Consider the following 22,426-nt stretch of genomic DNA (forward strand, 5'->3'; position numbering starts at 1 on the left):
AGAGGATATGCTTATTAGTTGAATAACAAAATTATATTCCTTTAGAGAACACAGAGAGATTTACTGTGTCCTTCCTGTTACAACAGCTATCTTTCATGACAGCCGATTGAAAGAAACGATATATTACCTCCACCACATCCAAATCCTTCCTTAGCATTGAGAAGATTGCTGAGATATCCTTCTTTAGTCCCTCCCTCTTTTGTCATCTGATCCCCAAACATCCTTTCTACTGGTAATTGTCCAGTACTAGTAATAGGAGTGCAGCCATCATTTCTGTCTCTCTCCCACGTCTTCTCCTTTGCAAACTCATCCTCAACCCCCACCTCGTCGCTCCAGTATTCGCTCCGCACAATTGCCTCGGTTGATGGGATTGGACCCCAGGCGCCTGCCCCCATTCTTCAGACACCCTCCGTCCCTCCATCGTTCACTCCCACGATTCACACCACCACCCCCCCTCCGTTGTCATTTCAGACCTCATCACTCACTCCATGGAGAATTCACCGTCAGCAACTCATAAGAAGCTTTGGTGACACACACACACGCACGCACGCACGCACACACACACACACACACATACATAGACTCACAAACAGGCTGAAAAACACAGAGCAGGTGACAGTGACTAGCTTGTTACCACCAAGAGGGAGCCTTGGGCCATGTCCATCCTAATGCAGATAGATTTGAAAATGACATTTACCTGTCCAAAGCTTTTAGGTAACCCTTATATATTTTTTCATATAAAGAGTTAGGCGATGTGTTATTCATAGAGCAAAACAAGAAGAACACCAGCAAGTTGGGATTCTTCAAAAAACATAGATCACAGAATCTGACTCATAATGAAATTATTAGAACGCCTTGTCTAAGGTTGATACCAATGCTTTTTGCTTCACTAGTTTTGTACTAATAGAATACATTGAGTGGATAAAACATACCTACGACCCTTTTCTCCCTTGAGTATCTTCGACAAGTTCACCGGGTTAAGCGTGTGTCGCATCACCAGCCAATAAGAAGACTGGAACACAATGTCAGCCCGTTGACCTGCTCTCATGCAGGTCAATTAATAAAATGCCCACTCCACTTAAGATAATCACAGTGTAGTGGACTGTGTGTGTGTGTGTGTGTGTGTGTGTGTGTGTGTGTGTGTGTGTGTGTGTGTGTCATAGTAGTGTAGGTGCTGACCATCCTGCTTCCAATCCGTGTACAGAACTAGCCTGTCTACTCTAATGAGCTATACTCATTAGCATCTTGTCAACCCTGTCACAGTCAAGATGCTCCGTTCTTACAAGTCTGCCTTGTTGTTTCTCCCTGCAGCATGTTTCCATTGCTAGAACGTTTTGAAGTTGAGAGTCTTTTATTTTATTTATGTACTCTGTAAATATTTCAATAAAATGTGTCCTATAAATAGTGAGGGTTTTCTGAACTCTGAATGCAATGATTCTTTCAGCAGGACGTCTGTCCAGAATCCTTGAAATCACAATCCTTGGAAACTAATTTAAAAAAGCTTTTAATTTTAGAATTTACTAATGCAAAAAGTAATCTGAATTTAAAATAGACTTCTGGAAAGTGTTGGAGTTGCGTGGTATTTGTGTGCTTTGAGTGAGGTGAGGTGAGGGGTGAGAGAGAGAGCTAGAGAGTGGAACTTGCTGGGGGTGCTGTCTTATCAAGTGCAGTAATAAGGTTTATCAATGCTAGACATACAAGCCGCAGGGACAGCTCTTCACGGCTAGCCTTAACACGCAGTGTCACCTCGTTTCTCTTGAGAGCCATTGGAAGGGCTTCTGTCTATCTTCCCTTCTGTCTCCCTAACTCTTGTTGCCTTTTTTATCCCTGTCTCTTTCCTTTCTCTTTTGGCTTCCTTTTGTTCTAGAACCTTTTGCTTCCTCCCTGTCACCTCTGTTTATATTTATCTCTCTCCATGTCGTTCTCTCTTTGTCACTCTTCCCTCAGTCTGTGCGTGCAGACATGTGAGGCTTTATCAGACAGGTCGTCGTCCGCGGCTTCGCAAGGTTACGCAAACTAAATCGCTAGATGAGAAAAAGAAGTGTCCGGGTGACAATTCACTTCAACCTCTCAGATATGTCATGTTAAATGAAGGTTGTATGTCATTTTGTACTGTTAAATGAATACCTAAGAAACCTTACTTACAGAACTTCCTGGCAGTCAGTACTTAAGTAACCTGGATTTAATGTAATTGTTGCTACTGTAGGCTACCATTGGTAGTAATTGGCCTGTTAAATATTACCATGCCACATACAATCTCCCTCCAGCATAAGCCTGTTTAACGGCATCGCCTGCCTTCATAGAGAGACATCACCCCTAATGCCCCAAATGTATGGGACATGTTGTGGCTAACCATTGAGCTTTTTACCGCACAGTTGCATGGTTAGTGTAAGCCTCGTGTCAGGAAGCATTTCTCATGATTTTCTGCGTCTGGCTTACCTCGCTGCTTTAACTGTTATGAGGGAGTGATGCTATTTTCTCACTTTGGTGATGGAGGAAAAGAGTGGATAGATATGACGAGACACAATGAGACAGGCAGGGTGTGAAGAGGTGTGGAAGTTATTTATTCTCCTGTATGATGATTGACTATTTATTGTCGAATGTGCCTGACCACAAATTAAATTATCTCAAGGAAAAAAGGAAGATTTTTAGACTTGATTATCAGACTTTGTTTAATGGATTGTGTGGGATGATATTGCAACCTTGTATAACTTTGGTTCCTGCGGTTGTCAGAAAAATCAACAATAGATAAATGAAGAGCTCGATTTATATGTTTGGGTTTGAAATGTCTGGCTATTTTTAATATAAATATATGGCATTTGTTTGCATTTTAATGCGGCGAATGTTGTCGTGGATTGAGTTCACTTCACAGGAAAATAAGAAAGAAAGAAGTTTCTGTGTCTCCATATGTCTTGCACTTGTGTTAGCTGCCTAGCTAGCATCCCTGTGCGGTAAGGCTTATCGGCCTTGCAACCTTACAGCTGTAGCATCTCCAGGTGGTATTTTGCCACACTCATCACAAGGCCTTGTCTCTAATCCTATCATTAAACTCATCTGATATCTTATTTTGTGCGTTTTAAGTCTTTTGCCCCCCACAGTGAATAGAAACGGTTTGATATCCTGTGGCGATCTTAAGGTTGAAGGTTGTCGACCGGGGCTCTGCAAGGTGACAGCGCTCCCTGCTCCAAGGCCCTTGGGGTCAGACTGGAGAGCGAGTGGGTGTGTACAGCGACGGGCAGCGGAAGCGAATGCGAGATGGTAATGAATGAGCTAATTGCTACCAGTGGATTTTGAAATCGAACCCCAGCCCCCAGTGCATGGGCCTGGCATGGAATATTGATGACTGAAGCGAAAAACAACAGAAAATGACCCCGCTTTATGATCGATTTGAAAGCCACAGATCTGTGCAGAACATGCCTCAACAGGCAATACATTTCCCCTGTTTTTTATGGATTCGTAAACACTTACCACGGGTTTAATATTGCTGAGGTGCACAAATATTATATATAATATCAATTTGCTTTCTCTATTATTCATGGCCTTAATGATATATTGATAGTCCTTACAGCTCCGCAGGAACTTTGTAATTTCATCTTTATAATTAACACACATAAGGAGAGTGATAGATATATTGTATAGAGATTATATGGATTACAAGAAGTGAATATAATAAATATTTTAATTTTTTTTACTATGGAAAAGGGGTAGGATTAAATAAGTGTATACTTCTTCCTGCTCCTTTTCAGGCATATCACATCAATACAGATATTTTTTTTTCTTTTTGTGAAGTAATTTAAACATAAATTTAGTTTATTGTATTTTTATGCTTTTCATTTAGTTTTGTATTGTTTTTGATATGTCTGAAATAAAATAAAAAATAAAATAAAATAAAAATAAAAGTGGAACATACCATAGACTGGTTGTTGCCCGCGCTCATATTACTTTTGGACATTCCATGGCACAGAGGGGCAGAGAGTTCAGCGGAGGAGTAGGCCTAGTTTGTGTGCGTTATTGACCAAAACGTGAGTTTGTCCATTGATGCTTTAAGTTAAGCCTACCGTGACTTGTATATTTCTGAAGCTTTATGAGTGTTCAAAGTGAGTTTATTACCTGTTTGTCACGGCCTGTGTTAAGCTAATTATTATGTAGAAAACGGCGATTTTGCCCGCTTCATTATCATAATTTATGCCTCCTTAGTTGAAGTTACTAGCCTGGTGTCACACTATTATATGTAAGCCCCTGATATTAATGTTATTTCGCTACATATAGTGCAATTTCGGCGATCTTTTGTGTGTGAATTTGCGGGTTTACTAGTGTAACGGTCACGTTAATGAGCCATTAAGCCCTTTGTTCTATAATTTTCCCGCCTTTCACCACTTAACATTGGTTTGTGTTTCACCATTGTAACACTGTTAGTGAAAGAGTATGTTTGTTTAGCCTACCTGTAGTAATGCACAGGCAATAGGCTACTGTTATTTCCTTTATCATTTGTACAGTATATGGTGAACATACTGTAGCCTATATTATTTGATATTTTTTTAAAGATATTTTTTGGGCATTTTTTATGCTTTATTGATAGTGTAGAGACAGAGTTGAAATGGGGCAGAGAGGGGAGTGACATGCAGAGTACGACCGCGGGCTGGAATCGAACCCGGGTCTGCTGCTGGCCGAGGCCCATGGGGGGGGGGGGGGACGCCTTAGCCTACCAACTGAGCTAAAGGCGCCCCCATATTATTTGATATTAATGCAAATGTGGTTTCTTGTTTATTTCCCTTTCAGACCACACACTCTGTCACTTGTGTAGACATAACCCCAAAGCCTAAGTTAATTATGCTGTGCTGTGCTGTAATCAACAACAGTCTTCTATTAAAGCCCATTAAAGCCCCAATTTTTTGTATGAGACCGAAGACGAATCTCCACACCGTGGACAATAAAGATTTAACTAACTAACTAACTAACATGACTGCATCATATATCTACTGTGTGTTCTTACCGGCACCCCAGGAAGACACTCTGCTCTAACCCAATAGCCTTATACAGTCCACCTATTCAACACTGGTAACCCTTTAATTAAGAATTAGCATTTAGTGGCAACATTCTAGTTCAAAATTACTAAAAGGTGCACTGATTGTAGGTCCTATTAGTAATAAAAAAACAACTCAGACACTTTTTGCTATACGTAAAGTTCACTCTGATGTCTGCATGTTAATATGGGCACAATGACACTGCTAACATACTGTTGGGGTATACTCTTTGTCATGTTCATCATCTTAGCACTAAAAGCAAAGTACAGCTGAAGATAATGGTAATGTAGAACATTTGTCATAAATCACATCTTGGTAAATGTTTACCAGCTGATGGTGCTACATGTAAAGCTGTAGTTAACTTTATTCATCTCAAGGGAAACTTTGGTGGCTGTACTAGATTTCATGCCAATTCATCAATATCAATTGAGAAATTTCCCTAACAACTTAAATGTCAACCTCATGGCACGGTTATAGGAAAAGCCAGGGTATCACCAAAGTGGGATGATTCATCCTTTGAGAACCATGAATCCCAATACAAGATATTAAAGTCAATCTATCCGATTTCAGTTGAGATATTTCAGCCTGGAACAAAGTTGTAGACAGACAGACAGACAGACAGACCAACATTGCTATCCCCAGAGCTGTGCTGCTAGTGTGGCTAAAACATAAACACAGCCAAAACCTCTGTTACACTGGTCTATTGCTCACGGAATTTAGACTCTTAGTACATCAATTTCCCATATCCAGGATTGGTAAACAACCACTAATAATTAGGTTTGGTCTCTTAGCACCTTTGATAATAATGTGATCAGGATCACTTTGAATATCGTTAGCATTTCTTATCCTGAGACAGACGACCTTATGACATAATGCTGGAAAGAGGAGGGGAGTCACAATGAAAATGGTCTTTCTACTTTGGGTCAGGTGAGATAAACATGATCAGGTGTCCGGAGTGGATCTTAGGGATTAACATTTGCAATGTAATAAAGATTGATCAGGTACAGTAAAACTTGAAAATCCAGTATGCTAACGCAAACTGTAATGCAACACAAATGATGATGCCAGCCTGTCCCTCGCTTGTTGCTGTATGACCTTCATCGTCTTCATACCACCGCCTACTGGACTGGGGGTGTAGTGCAGCTACATTTACTGCTTTTCCATAAGTCATCTGCCTGTTATTCGCTTCTCAGGACTTCAGGCCACAGTGGAAACTCAGGCAACGATGGGCTACAGGATCCTTTTTAATACCTTGAAGAGAAGTTCCAGGACTTAAAAGTTACTGGTACTGTTGGTGGAAATGAAACTAAAAAGAGCTTAGAAGTAGAGATAAAGGGTACCTTCATTGTTGGGTTTTCAAGCCATAAGCCGGACTCACCTTTACCCATGTTGATCAGCATGTATGCAATGTTTAATCAGTTGTTGTTTGTTCACTAAGAATGTTGAAATGAAGATAGATCTTGTTGGAACCAGTCTCACAAAGACAGTCAGCCTTTACCCATCACGTCAAGGGCCCTCCAGGCAAGATGTGACAGAAGGCACACCAGTGTCAGTGTAGCATCTGCATTTTCTACAGAACATGGTTATAGTGCCAACTGTTTCAAGGACTCTCTGTGGCTCAGGGGACCCCAGAGGGGTTTTGGCTCATACTGGTCCAGATGTACAATGAAGTCAATTGGAGCAAGAAGTTAGCCACACATTTTATTATAGACACTGACAACAATGTAGCCACACTGTAGATGTGTCAACCTCCATTTTCTTTTTTCTGAAAGAGTTTCTCCTTGGCGGATTTATATACAAAAGAATACTACAAAGAAATCCAAACTGGAAGCATTGTTGGGACTGCCACTTAAAGCATTATCATTTTCTGTTTGATATCCCAGACAATTGTGTAGGAACAATATTATATATAGATATGCAATCTACCGGCTGATTCATGCACCCAGTGCCTGGGCAATTTCTCAGATTAGATGCATGAAATCAGTAGAGATGGATTTTTTCATTTTATTATTCTGCTGCCTTTCTGTGTTGCGCTGTCTCAGTGGTAATAATGGCTTTCCATCTATTCCCCTGGCGCATGGACGAGGGCTTTTCACAGGCCCTTTGTTGCCTCCCATACGATTTCCTCTTGTCTCTGTGCTGCGCAAAGTCATGAGTTTGACGCCGTGGGGAGAATTTCTCCATGACCGGAATCAACACCCCATCATCCCACAGTCCCTCTCTACTCTCCCTTTTGTTTCTCTCTCATTGTCATTTCCCCCTATTTCTTTATATTTCTGCCAGCTCTGCAGTGCTGCTCCCTCATGTTTACATATAGCCTGATCCAAAACAACAAACCGAAGCTTTTGCAGCCTGCAGCCTCACTCTTTTTCCCCTCTGTCATGTACTTTTTCTCATTTTCACTCACGGCCCTCGTGACTTCTCCGCGAGCGTAGAAAAGTAAATGCAGGACGTGGAGGAATTAAATTGACACACTGAAAATGGTATTGTTGGCAGGTAATGGCATAGTTACTGTTACCAAGTGCTGCAGCTGTGTTGTTTGGTTTGGTATGCCGGCAGGGTTTTTACTGAAGGTTGCAATTTTCTCAAAGGTGCTACCTTGAACACTGTGTTCTTGGAAGTTTTTTTAAAACTATTTGTGGACCCACCCTTTAGTCGGTGGTGCCATATCTAGTTTAACACGCTTTAAAAAAAAATGACAGTGAGTCTGACCTTCTCTAATAGATTCACCCAGGTCCAGGCTGAGCACAGTGTGTTCAACTGTTCTTTAAGAGGCAGCAGGAAAAGTGTAAATTATTTCATCACAGATCACAGAGAAACATTAACTCCCATGATCCCCCACCTCTTTCTTGCGGAGTCTTCTTTTCCCTGTGACAATTTTATTCTTTGCTCTCTCTCTTTTCTCACCCGACCTCACTTTCCGTCTGTAGCTGTCTCACCTTACCCTTGGTGTCGACCTATAAAATGGGCTCAGGAAGCCACTTTGCAACAGCGGAGTGATATAAAACTGCAAAATCGGGGCTACGTTTGATTTATGCGCACCATTAGCGGGGAATAGTGTTCCATCATAAGTAGTCTGTCTGTCTAGAGGCTGTATGGGAAACCTAAACCCACGGTCGTATAGATAGGATTTTATGATCTTATCTGAATGATGGGATTATCATAGCTGTAATTATGGCGATCAATGCGTGTGTGTGTGTGGGTGCGTGTGTGTGTTTGCTTGATTTAACCTTCTCCTCAGCATACAGTAGTTCTCATAGGCTATTTACTGAAGCTTCTTTGTGATTGATACAGGGACCAACACGGATGCTGGTCTTGTTCCACATATTAAATGTTCTGCAATAAATGCAAGGATGAATGTGATAATGACTGTTGTCGTCGTGGCACATAAAACTTCAGGCGATTTTTATTATATTTATTTTTTACGACATATTGTGAATCACAGCGCGCTAAGATGTGCTGAATACAGCTTACTTGACAAGCTATATCATTCCTTAAAGCTCCTGTAAATCCAAATCCACACATTTCTTCTAACTATGTAGGCTAATTTGGGGAGTTGCATAATAGTAAGTATCTGAAAAGAGTCAGGCATATTAATCAATCAAATTTTAGTTAAGTTTGATAAACTTAACACATTATGTAAAGAGGAGGCAGGCTATGCTCTGGTTCTTATTACACAGTAAGTATTTTGAACCAATCACAGCAGTTCTTCGCACAAACTTTCTATAAAAACATCAACTGTTGCCATGGGGATCTTTTGATATGGCCACAGCAACACATTCCTGTCAAACGTTCTAGACCGTAAACCTTTTTTTTTTAACTAAGTTTTATACTATATATGAACATTTATTTTCATTCCGATTTTGGAAAAAGCTTATCGAGGCACTGAAATCGTATTTATATTTTGACTATTTTAGACAAGGTTTCTAGAGGCTTTAAAGTCTCATCTCTTATCTCTTGTCTCTTTTCAGCACGAGAGGAGAACGTGGCCACTTTCCGCGGCTCGGAATACTTCTGCTACGACCTGTCGCAGAACCCCATCCAGAGCAGCAGCGATGAGATCACGCTGTCTTTCAAGACCTGGCAACGCAACGGCCTCCTCCTGCACACGGGGAAGTCGGCCGACTACGTCAACCTGGCGCTTAAAGACGGGGCCGTGTCGCTGGTCATAAATTTGGGCTCCGGGGCCTTCGAGGCCATCGTGGAGCCGGTCAATGGGAAATTCAATGACAACTCCTGGCACGACATTAAAGTGACACGCAACCTGAGACAGGTAACCGAGGGGTAGCAGTGATGGACGGAGTTTGGTAGACAGGTGGAATTTTGTTTAGTTTTTTCTTTCTTTCTTTTTTTTTTTAGATAAGCTGCTTCCATGAGCTGGCGTTAAGAATGTCACCTTCTTTTTCTGATTGGTTGTCATTACCATCGCAACAGTTCTGAAAACATTATTGAGACAGATCCCATTAAACTTTTGGTTGGTCGTTTTACAATGACATTAATAACTTTTTCATTTGACTTCATTGTTTACTTTCTTTTCCTACCGAAAGGAGTACGAAGTCAGTTAATAGAAACACAGGGCAAAGCAGTTCTTTCGCATGTGATTGACAAGCTACCGTTACGCTAGGTGTTTTCCTTCTCTCCTGTTCGTCGGCTTATTGAGCTAGACTTCCCTGTGTCCTCAAATCAAAGTTACCTGATAATTCTATTTTGCGTCACACTCCCGTAAGCTGACACTTCCATCAGGGCACTGTCGCTATCTTCCTGCTCTCAGAAACTGTGTTTTTCTTTTCGGGCCTGCGTAGAATATAGACTTTCACTTTAAAGCCCAGGCAGAGTGTATGTTGCCTTTGAGCCATCCATTAATGCACTATTTATAGCTCAGATGATCATGATGCCTTTTTTAAAGACAGGAATACATTTCCATCAAAGAATTGCGTCTGTTATGCACAAGCAGAATTTGTTACTTGACAGATATTGCTTACTATTTTCCGCATGTGATTTAAAAATGAGCTTGTATTGCTGTTCGATGCAGCTAGTATGAAGCAGTGCTATAGAAGGAGAGTTACAAAAAGAATATTTGAGACCCAGGACTGTAAGGAGGTAGCGCTAGTTGCAAAAGTGTGGACTTGTTCCTTCTCTTGGTCGACCTTTAGTTTGTCTGCGAGCCGAGACAGCATTTAGTGTTGCTCACAGGGCAGCACATCAAGTAAGTGCCTTATTTCTTGACCCACCCTGATAGTAAGCCTTTTGGCCCCACAGGTTAGTAAATAGTTGCAGGTGAAAATCCCTACAGGATAACACACAGTTAAGGAGGTCAGAAGCTAAGAGCCAAGGGTTGCTTTCTACTTTCTTTTTCTTCACATATCTGTCTTTCTTTCGCTATCATTTTCTTTCCTCTTTGAAAGGCTCACCTTGTTAGACTAGGGGGTGAAAAAAAAACACTACATGTTTTGTATAGGTTGAAGCCATCCTACACAAATTTGTAACTGAAAGTCCCCCGTCTTGCGGTACTTTTCCATGTTTGTTTTCTTGCAGGAGCTTGATGTATAAAATTTGGCTAGGATGGCACGTTGGCACTTTATTACTGCAGCGAACCTCGTACTGACCATGTAGTGTTTTTTTTCACTGCAACACTAACTCATGATCCATGATTAAAGTCATTTTGTTTTAACTACTAACCGTTATCTAACCAACTAATGTACTAACTTACATCCTAATTCTTCATCGTTGCTTTTTTTTTGTTTTTCTGTCCATCCTTATTAACAACCTTTTTTGTTCACTATTCTTTTGATTTCCTTTCTTCCCCTTTTTCTGGAAAGCAATCAGGCATTGGACACGCTATGGTAAACAAACTACATTGTCTGGTAGATATCATTCTTATTGTCTTTTTTTTGGGTTTGCCGTGTGTCCCCTCCCCCTCTCTTCTTTTATTCGTTCTTTTTTGAGTTTCATCCTAGACACCCTTATCAAAAAATGAGGAGATGGGTTTGTATTACCAGGCAATTCTTTCTACGCTTCTTCTCAATTTCCTCCCTGACCTGCCAACAACCTCTTCTTTACCTCACGATTCCCCCATCCTGTTTTTTTTCACTTTGGCTTTTACTTTTTTCTCTCCTTGTTTCTTCCACATTACTGCAGATTTCCAACAACTAAAAAAAATTGACTTCTTTGCCTTTTTCAGGGCAACTTACTTTTTTATTTTTTTATTTTTTTCACACAAAAAGTCCCCATTTTTTGTGAGGACTGTCGTCCAGAACTGACAGAAGCTTTCCACAATTCCAAAGATGGTGACCACGCTACCGAGCCCTTAAAGAGAAACTACCAAAAAGTGGCAACCTTTTGCGGGAGCTCTGACAGTTGTTTCCAACTCACTATGGCGCATGGCATGCCCACATTCCATTGACCTCCCATCTCCCAAACTCATCATCTCAACCTTGTCACCCAAAATAACCACTAACACTCTAATTCACTCACTCACCTTCCACCTATCACTGTATCACTCACTCTGCCCTCCCTGTGTGTGTTTTTGTGGCATGCTGGTGAAAGTGGTGTTTGTGTGTTTTGGCTAACCTTGAACACTTACCCCTGGGCCCATATGCATGACACTTCTAAGAATAAGCGTACTGATCTAGGATTATCCGTCTGGTCCAGTGACATTGAAAGCATAACCATGTCACCTGAGCCAAACCTGATCAGAGATCAGCGTCAGCTATTCTCAGAGTGCATTTGAATATGGGCTCTGGTCTTGATTGTGCATGAGCCTCTGCACCCGTGTGGCCTGCCAAGCTTTGTATGGCACCATTGATCCACTTACTCCCTTACACGTCCAAATAAGTGTGTTTAATTTGCCTTCTAACAGTGATGACCTTGGTTTGCACATTGATGTGGTGTTGGAAAGCTCCCTTTGTTTTGCATGTGTGTGGATATATAGATGTAACGTCTGCAAGAGAGGGGAGAATGTGAGAGCGATGGTGTGGGACTGAACGTGCGTGCGAGTGTAGGCGTGCGTGCTCACATCTATGTGAGAAAGTGTGTTTGTGTGTGAGTGTGTGTGTGTGTGTGTGTGTGTGTGTGTGTGTGTGTGTGTGTGTGTGAGTGCGCTCACGTACTTGTGTACTGTATACGTGTGTGTCTGCAGTTACCAGATAAATCCCGAAACCTAAGACAATGTGCAATCAATTTGTCCTTGGTTTGAACATTGTACTAACCCTCCCCCCGACCTGACGTTTCAAAACCAAACCTAGGATCCATTCTCTTACCCCCATCAAAGATAAAGAAAATATGCCTCCGCCATATTTTCTTTACCTGTCCTGTGAATCCTATGGCAAACAATTTCCATTAACAAAAATCTAAAAGCTGTCTGGTCCAAAACGATCGCTTCAACGTACCCAAAGATTCTGTACTAAAAAAAGAAAAAGGTTCAATGAGAAAGCAACCCACAGAGTGGAACCCAAAGAAAAAAGTTCCAATAACTCATTGCCAATGCAGACCAAGGAAGGAGGTTTGTTTTTTATTACACAGCACTACATCTAATCCCAGAGTGTAATGGCTTGGCTTTTGGCTATGTGTTACCCCTCAACAGGTCACTATCTCCGTTGATGGGATCCTCACTACCACTGGCTACACCCAGGAAGACTACACCATGCTGGGCTCCGATGATTTCTTCTATGTGGGAGGGAGCCCCAGCACTGCGGACCTGCCTGGATCTCCTGTGAGCAACAACTTCATGGGCTGCCTCAAAGAGGTAAGAGGAAACTCCAATGAATACCGATAAAGACCAGGTGCATGAATAGTACAGTAGGCTGGCTTCTCAGTTCCCAAAATTGTATCTGCATTTGTATTAAATTTTTCAGTGTCAGAGGGCTGTTTTTTGTCATGCATAAATGAGCAGCCACATACATATGCTCTCCATATTTCCTGTCTGAGCCGGTGCAGTTGCTTCAGATGCGGACGAAAAATAATAATCAGCACGCTTTCCCCCCGGAAGATAGGGGAAAGGAGAAGAAAATGAAATTGCATTATCAATTAAAGCCGCTGAGTTGGCAGAGGGAAGTATCCGACTTTCAATATTCCCTCGCCTAATCTAATTCATAACACTTACTGCAGTTTGTGTGTGAGAAAAATATCCCAAAATTGCTTCTGTCACATGTAATTTGCAGCATAAGCTTGAGCGTGCCGCTAAAAACGCCTCCCAATGGGCAGCAATCCGAAAGAAATATTTGCCTATGATGAAATAGGACGAAAAAAAAAAGTGCTGTTGTTTCGGGACATTTATAATGTATTTTCCGGCTCTTTGAGTCTGTGAGTAGAGCCAATAAATATATTAAGTGCCCTGTTATTTACATTTTGCTCAACATTACTTATTCTGCAGCACGTAGTATCATAAAGGGAGTAATGGTGGCTCTTCAGAGCTGTAACAAAATGAAATACAAATAAGTCTACATTGATTCTTGCTGTTTAGCAGCAACAGCAGTCTCAGAAATTGCGTTATGTTTTTATTTGTCTTTGTGCAGAGGGTGCATTGTGAAACACTGTTTGTGCTTTGTGTGGAGTACAACATAATATTTTCATTATCAGGTTTTTCAAGTAATTTGAAGAATGGGATAGGCATTGAGTTGGACCTCTTAACTTAGTGGTTTGTAGGAGTTCTGTTACAGTGTTAAAAGTGTGGTCAGTTCTGATGGAACTGCAGGTAGAAAGGTTTAATAGATGATTGGAATGCTGTGATACTTACTGTATGTCTGCTATTGTAGAAGCTCAGCTATGTTTGATGAAAGTGCAACATTCCTGCTCTGCTGTGGCTCCCGAAGCATTACACGAATAGCTCAGCTGCAGCCATGAATCATGATGGTGAATGACATATATTGTATAATGACATGTGATTTCGGACTGTTTCTAAAACACACATTGTGTAAAACTACTCTACTACAACAGAAAATAACATCTTAGTTCACGTTTTAATTTGAATGGCACCTCAACAATTAGTTGCTGCATGAGGCCACTGGGAGGACATACTGACCAATAAAAAGCATTATATTATATTTCGTTAAAACAGCAGAAAATGTATCTTATGATACACATACGTAACTTCCTTTTTAAAATCTTTATTAAAGAATTGATCATGTAGTGATAACTATGTGGCAGATAGTTGGCTTCCGAGTTATTAACTGTATTAACAGTGCTGCTTTTGGGCCTCATTTTATTCTGAAATTAAGGTAACAACTTGAACCGGCAACCGACTGAACATGTTGTGTACTTTACCGCAGGTGATGGAATTATGAGTACAGACAGTTCGTAATTATTTGTGTGGAATATTAACTTAACACCCTTTAGAATATTTATAGCTACATGATATATTAATGTAAATGATTATTAATACGTTTCTTGTTAGTTTATCAATATGCAACCGTGTCTTAGGCTATAGCTCTCTAGTCCTGGCTATGTTTCCCTTTCCATCACAACCTTCTCAGTTCTAAAAAGAGCCATTCATTCTGCATTGCTGTATGTCTGCAGTGAGATGCTCAGGCTGCTATTCTTTGCAGTCATTACCACATTGGCTAATGCATCCCTGGACTATGCTCAAACTGCCATTACACTTTGTCTACCTTCTCTCACAGACACACACTGTACATAGTGCACTACATTCAAAGCGCTGAATCAGTCTTACCATGCTACATGAGGCTCCATGAAAAAATGCTTTGCATATCCTGAGCTTCAGCTTAAATCAAACTGCCTCAGTTGACTGTTGCTTTCAGTATATTAATACAATATTTACAATGAAGAAGGATCTTGTTTGTAAAAGCAGAATTTTAGATTAGAAGATTGATATAATATTGTATTGTTTTAATGCTATTGTATTTCATGCCAGTTGTGTATTTATGTTTGTGCTTTTGCAACATGGCGGATTTGTCGACAGACATTGAAGTCAGTCCAGCATACAGCATTAAACTTAAATGAGTCCTTGGGTGTGGAGCTGCAAGCAGGCTTGCCAGTTGTATATGGGTTTACTGGTACTCTAAACACTGATGCATCAGAATAATGCAAGGTTAACCTGCATTCTGGTAATCAAGAAAAACTATTCTGAACTCACCATGTTTATGTGAGGAGGACAAATTGCTTTTGTGGAATTTATTTCCCAGAGGCTTGTTGTTGTGTCAATATTTAGTTTAGTTATTAATTATTAATATGTTGACACAAAATAGTAAAATATGTAAAAGAACTTAGTATGTTAGGCTTAATTGTATTTGAATACTAAGTACTGGGACATTTATTTGCTGAAAAATAAATCTAAGAATTGAACAGTCTGCAATATAATCCAATACATTCTTACCTGTCATTCTATATGAGATCAGTTACATATTGGCACATACGTATCTTTATTAATTATGACATTTTTTAAATGGTGCTAAAGCATCACACCATAAAGTATGTGTCCAAGGAAACATGTGGTTAACTTGGTTGAAACAGTATATTTGCACATAAGATGCTCGCTTTGTTTTGAGGGGAACTACTGAGTGAGTCTACGATTCTCTGTGTGAAGAGAGCAAATGCATATTTTGTCATAGGTTGTGATGCCAAGGCGGTTGTATCTTCCGTGTGTTTCCACATATTATCTAACCCAAAGTGTGACTCAGCGCGACTTGGCGCGGACAGAATCATGGAGGTGATTCACAGTGCGGTTGATTTTGTGGCAGTATTGTCCGATCCTCTTCTGTGCATCATCCATTAAGCAGGCATGGTGCCAGCTGCTACCCTGCCGGGACTATGCAAACTGCTCTCAGCCGCCTTTTCTATCTCCCCCTTCATACTTTTATTCATTCACAATATCTCTCCTTTTGTCTCTGTGTGAAGCCAGAGTTAATGTGTGTTTCTCTCAGATGTACTGGCACACATGCATCCACCTACATGCACTCCCTTTGTATCATCTATTTTGTTTATCTCTCTCTGCCTCTCTGTTCCTCTCTTACAACACCATATTAATTCCTTCCTGTACCTTCCACCTCATTCTTTGGATCCAATATCCCCACATAATGAGGGAATGATTCAGTTGCAGTGGCCAATTGCTCCTACTACCACAGTCAGTACATCTGTCTTGATTGTTTGCGTGTAACGTCCGGCTACAGAGCTTCAAATGTTGCACTTTGTTGGTGCATTTTGGCCTCTGTTGACTAGGAGATAAAAAGAAAAAAGAGGGGAGGGGCATCACTTATAGATGGTGAATAAGCTGACGGCGGCATTGCGTTGCCGCGGCGAGCGAACACTTCCCTTTCTCTACTGTCTGAACAACAAAGAGAGATGTTGCTGCTGCCCTCACAGCCCCTTTCTCTCTCTCTTTCTCTCTTGCTCGGCCTCCACTGCACTTATTTGCCCCACCGCAGGCCATGTGGGATGTCATCCATACACAGCAAACACACACACACACGCATCCTCGTGTTTTGCCATGTGGGCTGGCTGCAGCGCGTCACGTGAGCGACGGGCCAGTGGGCAGTGTTTCCTCTCGGTCATCTAGACGTTCGCAGTGTGCCATGCAGTCGGTGCCTTCTGCAATACTCCACCAATGAACTTGCTCGCAACCCAGTGCCCCTTCCCCTCCCTCCCAGGTGTCACAGGGCACCAGTGGCGACACTGGAGCTGTGTTGAGGCCATTGTGTCAGACTGTGGGGGGTTGGCGGAGACACGCACACCATCACCTCTGCCGAGAGAGGAGGAGCTGAATGGCAGGTGGTGGAAGAATGAGGTGAAAGGATGAGTAAGAAGCAGGGAAGCAGTGATGTGTGGATGGAAGGTGTGAGTGTTAAAAAGAAACAGGAAGTTACAGAAGGGAGGAGAGAGAAGGTAGAGTTGCAGGTGCTGTTGACAGTCAGCGGGTGGGAGAGAGAAACAGAAAACATACACACACAGATAGCTACAGACGGAGATCAAGAGGCAGAAAAGAAGAGAGGGCAATAGACCATTACTAAGCATTTGAGAGGAACATCACTGTACAATTGTTTGCGTTAGTCACCAACGTGTGAATAGGCAGTACTAGGGGTGTGCAATATTGACAAAAACAATGATTTTAACATTAACTATAATTGATAATATTTTGCATGTGTAATACAAAAACCCCAAAATGTGTTTGTAAAAGCCTTGTATTGCAGGTTACTAGCTCGCTTTCGTTAATAGTATGGCAGATGTAAGTGATGATAATAAAGAAATACTTTTTTTTGTCTTATTTATGACCCTAAAATGTACTGATGCAAGTCACCCAACACATTAAATAATAGTTATTTATATTTATTTATTTATTAGTAGCTGCTCTTTTAAAGCTGGGGTATGTGATTTCTGATTGGTCAAGATTAACATGAGCTGTACACTTTGACCAATCAGAGCGAGGCTCCAATTCTCTGTTCTTATTGGCTGTTGGGACTGTCCAAATGACTATTTCGACCTGAAAATGAGCATACTATTTGACCTTTAAAATAGTTTTTCGACACATTGAATAATAAAAAGAAACTCCATTCATCTGCATAATATTGGGTTGGAGGGTCCGATTCTCTGTTCTTATTGGCTGTTGGGACTGTCCATTTACTTTGGCACAAGTTTATTGGTGTAGAGCGTGTCAGGGAGGGACCAAAGAGAACAAGTGGAGAGGTTGTGGTATTTGGATTCGAATCTCTATCCCAACTGCTATTTTCTCCCCAAATCCTCCACCCCAGCTTTAAGGGCAGAACACCTTAAATTAATTTTCGCATAGGTCCCGCTTACACCCATGAGACCATACAAGCCTCACGGAAAGGTGCCGACAGCTGCAGAGATGAAAATGATAGTGTTTCTGTTGGTGTGATGCGTAAGTTAATAAGCAAAAAAGACGAATATGAAACAGATAGGGCAAGAGACCATTATTAAGCATTTCAGAGGAACATTGTGTCATAAGTTTTGCATTAGTCACCAAAGTATGATCAGGCAGCTCCTCTTTTCCCCTTCAATACAAATGCAAATGTCACCCTGTCCTTTGAATTATTAATTTACTTTATTTTATGTCCCCTTCGAGGGCCAAACAGTGATGGATGGGTGCAAACCACAGACTTTAATGGAACGCTTTCACCTCTCACTCTTTCCCCACTGTGGGCTAAACTATGACGCTGGTAAACATTGTTTGTTTGCAGTGTTTGGCTTTAGGTTACACCTTGTGTGCAAATTTATATCCTAAACTCTGTGTAACTCAAAACCTATCACTTTATAATATTACAAAAGTACATTTGAAAGATATTTTTGAAATCCATTGTCAGTGGCCCTATGTTAACTGATATGCATACGAGAGTGAAAATGTTGTTTTTATGCCGTTACCGAAATTAGGACTTTGGTGAGTCAAAATCTTTTGAAAAAGCACAGATAAAAACGGAGACGATAGCTCATATTCCAGGAGACAGTTAGCCTAGCTTAGCCACGACTGGGAGAACTTTTATGTTCTATACACTAAATTGAGTTATGTTACAATCTAATATTTGGGTAATCTTTAGCTTTTGCAATTTATTGTTGGCTAGACAGCAAACCCTGCCTTTTTTGTTTACCAAGTTTATTTTCAATTCATATAAAGTAAAGAGTTGACCAAACTGAAAGTGCTTAGCTACCTAAATATAAATAAGAAAAAAATAACAAAAACTCAAACTTTGAAAACTGCTATAGCACCTAGGGAGTAGTCCTTGTGATACAATCCAACAAGCCAAAGTGTACAGTCCTGCAATACTTTAATCAGCTGAACCATGAAAGACTGAAGTCCAGCTGCATGCTGGTCTTGCTGGATAAGGGTAGTTTTATGGTGGATGAAAACACAGCACTGCGGGCTACTTTTTAAACAATTGTAGTCATGAAAGCAGTAGCATTGATGATAGATCAGATGTCAATTGAATGTCTTGCTTCAACAGAAATCCTTGCCACCATTTCTTTCATCCAAGATTCAGAACATTTCTAAGGATCCACCATATTTCATCTAGTGCCTACATAGGATTAGAAGGAATTCCAAAATTAGGTGAAAACCTAGCACTTAGAATAGAATATAAGGGTTCACTTATTAGGGATCAGGAGTAGCATCAAAAAAGGAGGGAAATGAACAAATAGTTTTTTACATAAAAAAGCAGACTTGACTTTTTGGAAGGCGGGACTTAATGTGTGTTTCAGACAGAGGCTTAAAAGATGGCACTATGAGAAATACTGTATAAAGTTTTTTTGGACCCTTAACAATGAAAACAGTTTCTAGAAGAAACCCAAATTACAATTTCGACCTGAAAATGATCATACTATTTGACCTTTATGTTTTTTGACAGAAACTCCATTCAGCATAATATTGGGTTAGAGGCAGTAGCCTCAACAGTGACCATCTCAAAGACTACTCAAGATCTCCTCTGCAAAGCTTGTGTACACTGTGTGTGTGTGCAGGGCCGGCCCTGACCAATTTGGCGCCCTAGGCAAGATTTTAGCTGGCGCCCCCCATTGCATTGCAGTCAGGTCCACCACTGTTCATACACTCACACAGAACTGGATAGCTTTGTCTTTGACATTTAATTTCATTTTAGATAGAAAATAACCCACAAAATAAAAACCATATTACAAAACAAGTGACATAACATTAAAAAATGAATACAATAGTACTATTCGCACAGAAAAATGCAGACGTTAAAATTTAAAATTATAATCTATTACAAGTATAGTTTAAATAAATCATAACTTTGCGTTGAATATAATTCCACACAAAAGCTATATTACAAAATTAAATGACAGAGACCTCTGGTTTGTACTGCTATTTAACTTGATTCCAACAGAGAGCTGTCTACATTTAGATGTTAAGACCTCATCTTCATATCTCAACAAGCTCACCTCACCTTGCTACAGCCTGACTGCTCTTGCCTTTGGGTCTATTGGTGAAGCCTTTATTCCTCATGCTGCATCACTGGGCTGTGCTGAGGTGGAGAAGATGTCTGCAGGACAGGTGGCTCAAAGTATTTCAAATGAAAACCTGAAGAGAAAAGAGAAGTATACATGTTGTTACATTATTTATATTAATACATGGTGAAAAGCTTTCAAATGGAAATTAGATAAGATTAAACTCTTGTCATTAAAATGAAATCCAGTTTAGCATCCAACCAGAGTGAAGAGAAGCAGTAACTAATGGAAAGCTATAGGTAAGGTACAATCAAATGGAAAAGTTTGCTCCTGCTTTTTATTAAATCAGAATCAAGCCTTCTGATGATATCTCATGGCTTTATGTATAGCACTTTGATTTACCTTGTGTTGAAAAGTGCCTCACAAATAAACTTGACTTGCCTCAGGTATGCAATATTAACAGTTATTATACTGTGCACTTTTAACACTGATGTAAACTAACACAATAAACCCAAGGTTGACAACCATTAATTATAGTGGAAAAGGAATAGCTTTCTAATAACCATTACAAGCAGTGCAAACTTTGGCAAGTTATGACAGGGGATGTAGGCTACCTGAAAAATCTTTCTAAATGTCTCTGATGAATTTAAGCTGGGAGTACCGTTACCCACCTTCCAAAAGTAAGCTAGCAAGTTAACACACTGCTCCTACAACGGCTAAAACAATGCAGCACACTATTCATTAATCACATTAACGTCACTGTAGGCCTACCTCTGTCTTTGTCACGTTTTTCCTCCTCTTCTTTTCCTTCTCAGTCTTCTCCTGGTGCGAGAGAACTTCTGTCTTTTTGACATAGCGTGCGCTCTTTTCTTCCGGTTCCGACCGGTGAAGTTACCGTTCAGATACCTGGCTGATCGCCAGAAATCTGGAAGAGTCTATCGGAGAGGGGGAGGGAGGGGCGCTCAATTATTTTTTTTTATAGCTTGTCTATCCTCGGTAGACAGTAGTTGTCATATTTTAAGCTTAACTCATATTTTGAAATTATAGTAGCCTATTAATTAACAGTATTAGTAAAAATAAATAAAAAATAAAGTTTTAGTAGCCCTTTTTTTTTTTTTTTTTTGTAGCGGCGCCCCCTGCGGATGGATGCGCCCCTAGCATTTGCCTATACTGCCTATGCCCAGGGCCGGGCCTGTGTGTGTGTGCCGGCTTGGGTGGTGCATGTGTGTGAGTGTATCTTCCCCTCAGCTTCAGGGGAATTACCATGCTTCTTCATTAACACTGGGGCTAAATCATCAGCTGACAGCAGCTGTGGCCAGGGCCAAGAGGACATGAGCACTGATGTGAAGTAGATTAGGGGGGATATTGTGTGTGTGTGTGTGTGTGTGTGTGTGTGTGTGTGTGTGTGTGTGTGTGCACGCCCGCGCTCCCACCCACCTGCCCTCGCCAGGGCCCAATCAATACACCATCCTGGAGCAGAGATGGAGGATCTGGGTTTTATGGAGTCGTTACAGTCCCCCGTGTGTGTTATGAATGGGCCCCATAAGGCTGTTGATAGGCCAAAGGATACCGTAGCAAAGCACCAGCCATAACAAAGAAAAAGATGAGGTACACATAGCCGCCGTAGTCAGTTCGTCTTTTATAACATCATTTTCTATTACCTTATTGATCAGCCTGCAGCAGAACAGCCAAAATGATAATCCCAAAACAGATCGGTACATGGCTGATTGTAAGATATGTTCGTTCCCGAATAACATTGCGGTGCCTGGGGACTTTTTCCTGTCAAGAAAACTAAGATAGAGAGCAATGTTTCCGAGTTGACAAACTGTGTATTCTATAGAGTTTAAGAACAGCTTGTTATGGCTCTGATGGAGACCTTGTGCAAGGGAATCACAGAGAGTAACGATCCGTTCCAAGTCTAAAACTATTGGACTTTAATATATCTCAAAGACGAGAAACGGGGTGCCTTGGGACTTTGGCAACTTCTAGCAATTTACTTCTAAGAACTACACAGTAACCATCACAGCGCTGTTAACATTTCAACATTGCAAATGAGCAGCATTAAAGCTTCTCTCTCTCCTCTCTCTTTTTTTCTCTTTTCATGTAATATTCAGTTTGTTCTCTCGCCAAAGACAAGTCTAAAAGCTTGCTGAAAGTGGCACACAAGGTCTTTGGCTTCAGAAATAAACACAAAAAAACCATCTGTTTTTAAAAGACACCAGTGACGATGGTTGAAGCATAAAAGAACTTTGGGCTACAGGGCGGCTGTGAAATGAAATATCACTTTGAATATCATTATTCAGAAGAGCATTGAATTGGACAGGCCTTTGGGTAGCTTTGACCCTTAATGGTGCTATACTCTGGATTGACAATAGCCATAGAGCCAGATTTTGCCAAAACGACTCCCTCAAATCTAGAGGATAGCTGATTATTACAATCAGTAAGATGATTTAATGAAAATAAATCAACAGCTACATGAATCATTAATGTGTGTTTTCAAGGACAAATGCCAAACATTCTCAGCCACTCGACTGAAAGCA

General features: G+C 40.8%; 1 protein-coding gene across 1 annotated transcript in view; it reads left to right on the forward strand.

Annotated features, from left to right (window-relative positions):
• nrxn3b (neurexin 3b) overlaps positions 1-22,426 on the forward strand; it is a gene marked incomplete at its 5' end in the record, with an annotated part of 282,506 nt that overhangs the window by 58,114 nt on the left and 201,966 nt on the right. Inside the window, 2 exons of the mRNA XM_080047664.1 lie at positions 8,942-9,297; positions 12,607-12,768. Coding sequence (XP_079903790.1) covers positions 8,942-9,297; positions 12,607-12,768 — 518 coding nt within the window. The remainder of the gene's footprint in view (positions 1-8,941; positions 9,298-12,606; positions 12,769-22,426) is intronic.

This window comes from Ammodytes marinus (genome assembly GCF_949987685.1).
Source record: "Ammodytes marinus genome assembly, chromosome: 19".
Lineage (NCBI taxonomy): Eukaryota > Metazoa > Chordata > Actinopteri > Uranoscopiformes > Ammodytidae > Ammodytes > Ammodytes marinus.